Below are 11,347 nucleotides of genomic sequence, written 5' to 3'. Positions count from 1 at the left end.
CTTCTACCTTTCTACTTTTTTGCTTCTACCTTTCTACTTTTTTGCTTCTACCTTTCTACTTTTTGTGTTTGAACTCACAGCACATTGTGACCATCATCATTTTGTTTCAGGAATTTTTAAGACAAGAAGCAGAACCAAAAGCTGGAATAGGTCTCCGATAGCAGAACCCCTGTTGGGCAACACCAGATGGAGAGCTGACTAGGTGTTCAGGTTCCTCTGTTAATTGCATAGATACTTGTTTCAGTCTTTCTCTTTCTTAGTATTCTGACAGCAGCAGTTACACTGTGCAGGTCTTTGCATGAGGGCAGCTGGATTATGTGGCAAATGTATGTATTTCTGGCTAGATGGACCTGATGTGGGCAGGATTAGTTTTAAAAGTTTAATCAGCTTCGTATTACTCCCAAACAGGAACTCTTAGCTCTGAAAAAGAAAACAATGAAATCGATTTCTTCTGCCAGGCCAGGGAGTGTCAGAGATTCAGAGCAGGAGCTAATAGCTAGAGTTCACAGAGGTGCTAAGTCCGTAAGTAGCCTTTGGAGTCCAGTGAGTGTTTCTTGAACTTTAAGGGCATAATGCCCTAGTTAACTGTGCTATCAGTTCTCAGTCAGATCACTGTCTGAACAAAACATTTGTTAACCACCTTAGTTAAAACAAAGGCTTCGTGTATTGTGGAGTAAGAGCAGGGCAGATTCATATGCAAAATACTTCTGCAAAGCTTCTCCCTTGGAATCTGGGAAATGGAACTAGCAAATGGGGAATTTTGCTGCAGGAGCCTAATGCATTTCTCCAAGCATAACACGATGCCTAAGATTTTACTAAAAACTATAGCTTCCATTGTTTTGGCATGCACTGATATTTGTCTTTTACATTTAGAATACCTGTTGGGCTTCTTAAAGTATTCTTTATATTGACTGCTTAGCTGTCGTGCTTGCCTTGTCCTTCCACATTTGGTCCCTATGTGAGCAGGTGGCTAAGTACATGCTCTTTTTTATTTTACTTTTTTCCTCCGTGGTATTTGTTCTGCTATATGCAAAGAAGTTCTTTTAAAGGTCATTCTTGCAAAGTTGATGTATATTTGTCTCCCTGTGTCTGCCTGCAGTCTGAAACAATCATGGGGCAAAGGAATTTGCTAACTTGAGACTCAACTTGAGAATATTTTCTTTAGTCGCGATGGCAGTTTAAGATTATACTCTGTTTTCAGGCTATACCTCAGAATAGTATCAACACACTATGGTGCTAAGAATTGAAGCAAGCAGGAGAATAATTCCAAAATAAAATTGTAGAAAGGGTGTAGGGTGAAGTTGATGTTGTTTTTTTTTTTGTTTTAGCCCAGATATTGTTAGTTGCCATAGTCAGTAGGAATGAATACCTAAACTGAGTAATGCCACCAAAGCCAATGTATTGTCAAGTCATGGCCCCATTGAAATGGTGACTCTGAAGTTCATCCACGATCTTTTAATGAGTGTTATTCATCACTTATTCATAGTATTTTATCTGGTAATCTGAGCAACAGCGAGGAGTATGCCCTCAAGGCAAGGGAACTAGAGGATTCTGCAGAGAAGGGTGTCTCACAGCTGTGGATGTATAATCCTGCTCCCAGTCATACAGTGCTAGGTATGATGTGGAATACCTTATTGGGAATTTCTGCCAGTAATCATCCAATTCAGCAAACTAGTGTAAGAACTAGTGTACTGCATAATGTTGTTCTAATATGTAAATGCAGGAGTTACTACACCTTTTCTTTAACCTTACTAAACCAAACAATTTGCTGTGATCATGAGTTACAACAGTTAGCTGAAATTTGCACTAAGAATGTCTCCTCTAAGCTTATGCAAATTTTTTGTCTTTTAGTTGCAATGTTTTGAGGGAAGAAGGAGTGTTCAAGTGTACACATGCATGATTTTAATACATTCCCTGAAAAAGGCATCTGATTTATACGTTCTCTACATCTCCTTAGCTTACTTCAGATATCTGTTATTCTCCTGTTACTCTGTCACTTTTGGGTCTAGTGCTGACCTCTTAATCTTTTCTTGTACAGGAGTCCTTATACTTGATTGCTTGTGATTACTTTAGTTGTCCATCTTTGAATCTTTATTCCTTTGTAATGTGCCCGTTTTGAGACCTGTGACAAAACCGAACATGAAGTTTGAACATAAGTTATTATTGATACAAAAAAGATTCTAGTGTTTTATGGTTTATTTATTGCTCCCTGCTGGATGGTGTCTATAACTTTGTTAATTTTCCCAAACCCTCTTCCCTGGTGAGCTGCTTTCATGACATTAAGGGTCAGATCCAATAGAGGACATGGCTGTCTTCTGTTGAGAAGAGGAACTGAGGGGAGTTCAGATGCTTAAGTGCAGAATGATAACTGTTCCATTACTGCCTAACAGCAGATATGCTTAAGCTTTATATCAGCTCCTCAGCCACTGATAATTCTGCATCTCTTCTTCCTGCAAGTATCCGTGTCTTCTCAGGGCTGAGCAGCTTGGCACCTAAGCTTGATTGTGGCTGAATGATTCAGTGTCTCTGAAGGCCTGGGCTGGATGCAGCAGGCASAGTAAGCATGCCTGCCTGTACTCCTTAACCATCTGCAGTACTGAACACAGGACATTTCTTTTAAAAGATGGTGGTTGTGTCTTCCGTTCTGTTTGAACACGGTAGCTTTGTAGCTACAGCTCTTACTCAGGAAACTGGAAGTGCAGGTTCTGTTCGCTTCTGTGTGTGAAGGGTTTAAACCCAAATCTGCTAGCTGGCTGTGCGTGCCCTTACTAATACAGCATTGGTGGGAAYGATGTCCACCGCTCCTACGAGATAGCAGCAGCACCGTTGCAGAAAGGAACGAGAAGGGCCCTATTCGGTCTGTGGATCCCAAGTGGATGCTGGCAGCTCCCTGCTGCCTTAAGTTAAGGGCAAAGTGTAAGACACGCTCAAGGCTCATTGGCCGTCACTGCCCATCTCTAGGTAGCTCCCTGAAAGGAAGATACTGTATTCGGTGAGCGCTCGACTCTGTGCTCTATGGATGCCTTTGCGGTGGCTGGCTGCCGCACTGCTYTGTGTCAGGAGTCTGCATACCTCCTGCACTGTCCTGAATGCTTTGTGCTTTTTGTTGCTAGTGCTCATACCTTTCAGGACTGGGAAAGAAATAGAGCTACCTTGCAGTCTTTCATAAGCAATTGTAATTCATTCAGAAGATTTTTTTCTTCCTTTTTTCAGTGGCTTCCAGAAATGTGTTTTTTACCCTGCTGTGTTTGTCATCTTGCACTTGCCAATGGAGTTCATCTGTTGGCTGCAGCAAAGCTGTATCTGGGAGACAGRCTTTTTCAAAGGGTGGCTTTGTAGTCAGAGCGTTGGACTCAAATGACAGAGCTTCTATCCCCATTTTTTTATGCGTATAAAATTGTAGAGATTTTTTTTCTAGTGCAGTTCCCTGTTTTGTGTACCTGAGAACCTCCTTTGCAGAGAACACTGAGAAATGGAAAGCTACAAGCACCAGCTCTTACCCAGGGCTATCTGAGCTAGCGATTATGCAAGATTCTGTCAGCATTGAACGCTGCCATCTCACTATTTGGTTCTGCTTTCAAGTAAGTCACTAACAACTATTTAGGTATCTAATGGCACAGAGTGGAAGTCTTATGTACACAGCAGCACTACACTTAAAAGTACACTTGCTTTCACTCTGAGTCACTTTTCTGGTGTCTCTGTTTAACAAGTAAGTCCCAGAGGTGCTCATGACTGTGATTTCCAAATACCCACAGCAGCAATGATGTACTTTATGATTGAACTATGTTTTTATGAAATATTGACTACATATTACTGTACCTTTCCRTATGGGAGATGTATTTAGAGTTGGAATAACAGAACGAGATGTTGGATCGACTTTGCGCGCACATGAGGCTTAGGATGTCATCTTGTGGTTGTTTAAAGAAGTGCAAGAACAGCTGTAGGTGTTGGTGAGTTTCTTTCCTCTTTATTTTATCCTGAGCTGATTAATCCGGTGCATTTTTTTTTTCTTCAGCATTATACTTTCTTGATAATCTGTCTAGCAGCAGAGAGCTTTTAACCTTCTTACAGGCCCTTCGAATAGTCAGGATTTAGAGTGATTATAGCAAGCATTACCATGACCCTGGTRGGCATCTACAAGGCAATCGTATGGTTTTTGGGTAGCTGAAAGCATTGAAGAGTGTAGCTGCCGTTCTTTGAACTAGCACAGTCTCAGAGTCGTAAGACTGACACAGTGCTGGCAAGTAAGTGACATTCTGTGTGTGTTTGTTTGTTAAAAGGGCTTTCTACATAGCTATAGCCTTCCCTGGCAGTTTCAGCCAGCTAGCATTTCATCTGTGACTGACACTCAGGTGCAGGAAAGGTAGAGTCATTACACAGGTTTTCATTTCCCAAACACAGCAAAGTCATTTTGGACCCAGGTAATTTCCYCTGTGAAACACAGAGGTTGTGTAGTAGTGACTGAGTGACAGGCATGCAGTTGAACTTAACACATTAGCTCACAGTTCAGAACATTTTGAATGACAGTGCCTCTGTAATTATTTCTTCTTACTCTCCTTGCTACTTAAGGAACTTTGCATTGTGCATTTGTACTGATCTAATGTTCTTCACTTCACAGACAAGCACGAGTGATGGCAGCTACACCTACRTTGTTTTTCTATTCCCTGTGGCCTCAAAGGATGTTTGCCTCAGTTGCTGGCAGCTGGAGGAGTGCAGCGCTGTCGTGGCCCAAGTGCCCAGGGCAGAAGTGGCAAAAAAGTGTTCCCTGCATAGGCCTCCATCTTTGCCATCTGTTTGAAGTAGGCATTAAGCTTAGTGCATGTTGGAGTGATGCACAGCAGCTACAGGAGGGTTTACAGATTTGACTAGCATTGCACGTAAGTACAATGATCACATCTCCTTTCTTGTGCATGTGGGTTTTTTTTCTTATTGAGACAGGAYGGCTTCTCAGACTTTTCAGTTATGTTTTTAATACCATTTACCCAGTTGTAGCGAAACTGTCAATCCTGTGCATGCTTGGACAAAGAGGCATCTGGAGCTCAGTAAATTCAACTCAGAAAGGCAACAGCTGCCCCTCTGCAAAATGCTAGGTGAACAGGCTTGCTCAGATCTCTTACTCCAATTCATAATTGTTTCAGAAGAATGCKCTTCTTAAATAACCCTTTAAACACTCATCTGATTACAACACTTTCAAATGACACACTTTATTTAGCTCTGAAATTAAAATAAGCGTGCTGTGATTTTACTGTCTGTCAGATATACGGCACTGATTGAGACAGAATGTAATAGTGGATGACCAGCTGATGCAATTGTTGGTTATTTCTAAAGTGCTATTTTGTTAATAGTGAAGGGAGAATCCAGGTGGATGGTGCGTAGTTCCAGCTGTGAGTTCTCATTTAGAGGTTAGGATGCTTAAGCGTTTCTTAACAACAACAACAAAAAAAAAAAGGAAGCTACTATCTTTTTGACAGGATGTTTGTGCCACTGTAGCATTCTGGAAATTATTTCAGGTAATACCTTCTTTGCCACAGCCTGTTCAGAGTAGAATCAGTATCACTTTTACCTGACAAATACGTGTTTATTTTACAGTGCTGTGTTACAAGAAAGCACAACAACTGTGCCATTAAACACAATGGCAGGAGTTTATCAAGGCTAATTAATTCCTGCAGCTGTTACAGTCATCTTTTAAAGATAGTTACATTCCTCATTAGATCAAGGTTTCTGCTATCATACAACAATTGCAGGTTTTGCAGCAAATTTCCTACCTTTCAGGCACCAGAGAATTTGGAGATGCTTCTGTTTTAGCCTTCCATAAAAGCAAGGTGTAATCCCAGACTTTAAACCTGATTWTAGTGCAGAATATTTTATTGTACCTAGGGCAAGGGGACTAAGTCTAAATGAAGCATCTGTTTTCCACATGCAGATCAGATTTTAAACAAAGGTTGAATCTGGATTGCATATCCTTTCCTATTTTGGTTCAAGAGCATCTCTAGATCCAAGGGCTGTAAAGTAGTATTCACCAACTTTCATTTCTTAATGATTTGCTAATTAATAAAGGAATTCAGTAGAATTTTGTGCAGAAATACTTCCTTATTCCTCATTGTAAAGGTAAAAATATCTTAAGTGTAAACTACCATAAATTGCAGATTTTTGATGTAATTAGACTGCAATCTTCCCAAGTCTTGTGGCACTACTTCCTCTGACAGACATTGTGCAATACCTAAAATGCATTGTGGGTTTGCAATARATGATAAAGCAAGCTGTAAACGTGTATTTTACTTGTAGATAGGTTTATTTAACTGTTTGTAAATTACACTAAGTGAACAGTAAAGTAATGCTTTTATTTCTATGCAAATGCAATTGTTGTCAAGATACATAGTGTTGTCAAGTCCACAGTGCAGTAACTAAGAACCTTAAGCTAACAATACTGAAATCTTTTCTACATAGAATGTCTGAGCATTTGTGGATTGCACTGTGAGGTTTCCTTGGCAAACATAATTACAAGTAGTGCTTGTTTTTTCATTAAATTAAGCTGGGGTGCACCCAACAAAATTCTCAAAAGGAAGTATCCATTTAAAAGAAGACAACAAAAACAGGCAGCCTCAAGTGATTTTTATGAAAAACGTGGTTTAAAAGGCAGAACCCTACCACATGTAGATACTATGAAAACCAAAACAYGTAAATGAAACATAACCTTTCTTTACATCAGTTGTGACCCCCTGAACCTTGGCTAAATTCCTACTTCTTATCTATTTTCCAGTTTAAAATACTAGTGAACAAAAATCATGAAGAGAGCCTTGTTGAATTTGGTCCACAGCCTGAGGCAAAAATCTCACTGCTATTTAAAACAAAAGATGAAAAACTCTTCTTTAAATTGGCTTCACGATCTTCATTGACAAATAGTTCTGTAAGAAGAAATGTATATGTAATACTTAAGTGTAGTTTTGTAAAAGACATGTAAGATACTAAGATAGATCAAAGTTATTCAGAGTACAGTGATTTCATTTAAAATACAGTAAAAATGGATATTTCAGACTGAAGTAGAAGGAGGTCTAGACTCCAAACTATTTTTCACTGAACTATTTTTAACTGTGAAGGTTACTAAACACTTCTAAAGCACTCATTTGCTTGACCTTTACTTACTAGATTGGTTTTCATGTACATGATTCTACATTCTAATAGGCTGTAACTTAAAATCAATTGAAACTGTGTTACTAAGAAAGATACATCTATAAGGTTATGCTATATATAAATCCTCATCTCCCTGCTAAAACTGAGTAGACTGAATTCCCTGCCTAAGCAGGGTGTACTGTTCACTTACTTATGCATAAGCTAACCTTATGCTACAGCTAAAGAACAGTAACATTTAAAAATTCTTACCGGCAGTGAATAGAGGAGTACAGCTACGAACAACAATATAATTAGCAAGATGACAAGGCCTATGAAGAGCCACTTAAACCTGCGCCACACGATAAATTTCATTGTCTTGCATGGATTTGTAAACCACAGGAAGGAAGTATCTGGTCGGCTATATTTTGAGAGAAACAAATATTAATCATACTATTGAAAACAGGGAAYACTAAGTGTGAAAATGTAACACATTAAAACACTAGTTCTGGAGTTGAAGAAGTAGTTAGATAGCTGTGTAGTGTAAGATAGTGGAGTTGCAGTAAACGTGTGCCATTGTACTGAAACCACCTTGCATTTTAGTCTGACACATGCAGAAAGAAACAAGACTGGCTCCTATAAACAAAATTTTGCTACGGATAGCTGATGTCTAATACATCATTTATTGCATGCAGATTTTGTGAGGAGCTTCATGGTAGCTAGATGTACTGTATATGTCAATATAAAGTAAGTATCTTACTTTGGCAGATCTAATTTGGGGTTCATGTTGGGTTCATCTCTTCCTTTACCAGCTGGCCTTTCATCAGCTTCTTTTTCATTGACAACTTCCAACGTCATTTCAACTTTACCCTTTGAAAAATGAAGGCATGCTTAACATGTGGCATAAGACAAACATCTTACTCAAAGAAAAAGCACTTGTTTGGTACCTATACAGCAGAGTTTTGGATAAGCTTCTTACATAAATATTTCAATTTCTATCTCAAAATACACTTGTTTCTGCACTATGACAGTATCACAACTCTGTATTATAGAATCACAAATAAATCAGAGCACACTAATTAGTTCTGCTAATTCATCTGCACTTCTACTTTAAGCTATGTATTATTTTTTCCAATTCAGAAAAACCTTGCATAGGTACAAAATTCTTTTTTTTCTTAAAAGAACAACCCACAGCCTGCATCTTTTCCCTAAGCATTTCATTTTTTGTATTGTTTCAGATAATAATGTTTCTGATTACTTTTTCCTCACTTATTTAATTCCATAATACAAGTTTAAAAGTAAAAAGCATTAGAAARAAGCAGGAGCAGATACACCAGATAAGCCTTGATATTCTAACTAGTGGTATATAGTTGTTTATATTATACATGTATTTTGAGTACAAGGTTTAAGTGCATGCTTCACTCTCTTCAGTTACTTGAGTTCAAATATGCTAGTGGTGAGTGAATAACTATTTCCAGATTGACCCTTGGCAATTAAAAAGAAAGCTAGGTTATAATGCTTTGGGTTTTCTGCTTGCCCTCATCATCAAGAACCTACTCTGGCTTTTCCAATATATAAAATTTGTTGCCTGTATATGAGAGCGTTTCCCATTCAAACTCTTTTCTTTAAACAAGTTTGAACATCTTTAAAGGATGTGTCAGTGTTCTTTTTTTTTAAGCCATAATGTGATAAATTCATTCACAGATAAACTATTGGCTGCTTTGGTGAGGTAGCATGATTCAATCTGGCTCTAGTCCCACTGGTTAAAAAGAGCTAAAAACAAAGAAACTTAAGTACTAAACTCATATAAAAATATTTAAAAAACAAAATTGCTGATGGAACAAAGTTCTTTACACTGTGCCTGGGATGACCTTGTTATGCCTTCTCTGTCTTTCTGAGGCTAAACAGGTGTCTGTCTTAGCCTTTCTTGATTATCTGAAAAGCAAAGTGAGTATGTTAGGTACTGTATAAAGAAGTAATAATCATACCGCTAAAATACGGGAACCATCCTTTTCTACATAACATGGCCACCACCCCTTCATGGATTTCTGCTCGAAGAGAGAGGCAGTCTTGTAAGCTTTCTGAGAATTATCTGTTTTGTAGTCTGGAATCATGTCTATATTGCAYTTCTCTGGAACTTTTGCGGGAATGATTGTTTTATGTAAATCAAGCTCGACAAAACCTAGGAGAAAAAACATATGCTGCATAATGCAATCATCGAAACAGAACAGTGGTTCAGGATGAACCTTACTTATTTCTAAATATGTCATGCTGGAAGACCCTTACCAAACATGTTATGTTCTGTCTGCCTAAGTGTGTTGTGAAGCAGAGAARTGGATTTAAGCACATAGCCTGATGCCTCCCACCTTTTTGGTGTTGAAAGCACTGGTGTTGATAAAATTGACTTAACCAGCTCTTCCTCCTTCTTCTTCTTTTTTTTTTTTTTAACGTAAGATCACTTATATATTAAAAAAAAATGACCTCCCCCAATCCTGAAGAAAAAATAACCAAGTAAGGCAATATAACAGCTATGTGATTTTTGATAGTTAAACATATGATTTTGCTAACTTAAACAATGGACATATATCAGTGACTTGTTYTTAGCTCTTGAGAGCTGCATGGTTTGCATGTAACCTAAAGATCTTTGAGTTTTCTTAACACAGGGCAGAGAACAAGCTTCCACAGAGTACTTCAAAATTACAGAAAARTATTTCTGTGAAAAGTCATTTTTGTTTCGTGTAAGCTAGGGTATTTAATCTCTGTATTAAGCTAATACAGAGATTAAGATTACAGAGATAAACTAATAGGGTATTTAATCTCTGCATTAAGCTAAAAGGGGCCAGTTTCAGAGCAGAACTTTCAGCATCAGTGTTTGGAGATACATCTCCTTAAAAAGGCAAGTAACTKCTTCACCTAATTACAGCCTTATGTAAATATTCTTACTTAGAACTGAAATCTTCTTATTTTACCTTAGAGGCAAGGTAAGTTTTCATACACATTATCTTCCTGTTCACATTTTGTGATAGGGCTTATACGAATGGAAAAATACCATGGTTTACCTGCAAGTAGGCTTTGACTTGTTTGTACATGAGCGTAAGTGACGTTGTACAGTGTGCGAGAGTAGAAACATACCTGCATGCTCAGTGGCCCACTTTGAAAACGTAGATCTTACGTAGTAGTTTTAAATTGTTCAATTTTATCTCTTGGTCTGAGATGGTAATAATTGCTTTTTTAGAAGCCTTACCCAGATAGTCATCCAAGGAGAACTTGTCATTATCCCATATCTGAATGATAAGTTTGGGTGGGATTCTGAATTCTGTCTTGTCAAGACTCCAAAAATGCTCCTAGGAGTTCAAAAAAACAAAACAAAGCAGCTTCTAACAATTACATATGACAATTCAAGGCTGTGATCTGTTCCTATTTGTGAATTCTAAGGGAGGAGTTTGAGTGAGGGGGAGGAAGAGAATTAACAATTTTATCTTGCCCTTGCTAATAGGAAACTCTTGTTGCCAAGGTGATGTTCCTTGCTCAAAGGCAAAATTGAAGTTTTACACAATAGCAGCTTGAAGAATGTACGTAGAATTGAGCCAAACTGCCTCTTCCAATTGGTACATACTGTAGACAGAATTATCAGACTAATTACAACCTGAACTCTACCCATCTATACCCACCTTTTTAGAAACTGTACAAAGTTGCTCTGCTGGAAGATAGTCAAAAGGAAAAACAAATCTCCAGTTAAAGTTTCCTTCACCATCCAATGACCGGTAGTGAACATCTGTTTTCTGCTTATTTTCTTCATTACCAGGCATCCATCTGAAAGTCACAGGGAGATGTGTCTGGTGTTTGCAGTGGAACTACACTGGCACTTGTTCATGCCACAACCGTGTGATGAAGTGGTTGCAAGCAAGCTGTAAGTACTGTGTCACAGAGGGCTGGGGAGTCTTCTACAGACTTTCTCAGTTTGGTTCTAATCTACCACTGTAAACAGGAATGTGTGAACTGAACTTTTAGTCTATCAAGACCAGCTCTCTCTCACTGGTGATTTTTTTTTTTTTTTTTAAAGATTAGATCAGCAAGCCTGGTACTACTTCCTGTGATTTCTAATGAATTGTTTAGATTAAGACTAGGAAACTCAACAAGTAAAATTCTAGAGAATAAACATAGAACCAAATCTACCTGACTGTCATTTCAGTTGCTTCCCATCTCAAGAGATTTTCTTTTTTTTTTTTTTTTTTTTTTT

At 38.2% G+C, this 11,347-nt stretch overlaps 1 protein-coding gene across 2 annotated transcripts in view; it reads right to left on the bottom strand.

Annotated features, from left to right (window-relative positions):
- Nucleotides 1-5,314: 5,314 nt before the first annotated feature.
- Nucleotides 5,315-11,347, bottom strand: part of MYOF (myoferlin) — a 77,324-nt gene continuing 71,291 nt past the window's right edge. For both annotated transcript variants that reach the window (XM_085325708.1, XM_085325709.1), the window contains 6 exons: nt 10,779-10,920; nt 10,352-10,451; nt 9,096-9,289; nt 7,868-7,977; nt 7,381-7,528; nt 5,315-6,905 (listed from right to left, as the gene is read on the bottom strand). In XM_085325708.1, coding sequence (XP_085181834.1) covers nt 6,870-6,905; nt 7,381-7,528; nt 7,868-7,977; nt 9,096-9,289; nt 10,352-10,451; nt 10,779-10,920 — 730 coding nt within the window. In that variant the 3' untranslated portion in view covers nt 5,315-6,869. The remainder of the gene's footprint in view (nt 6,906-7,380; nt 7,529-7,867; nt 7,978-9,095; nt 9,290-10,351; nt 10,452-10,778; nt 10,921-11,347) is intronic.

This window comes from Rhea americana, unplaced genomic scaffold (assembly GCF_003343005.1).
Source record: "Rhea americana isolate MKP2758 unplaced genomic scaffold, rheAme1 scaffold_122, whole genome shotgun sequence".
NCBI classification, from domain to species: domain Eukaryota; kingdom Metazoa; phylum Chordata; class Aves; order Rheiformes; family Rheidae; genus Rhea; species Rhea americana.
Note: the sequence above shows the minus strand (reverse complement) of the source record. Positions and strands in the feature narration are given on the sequence as shown.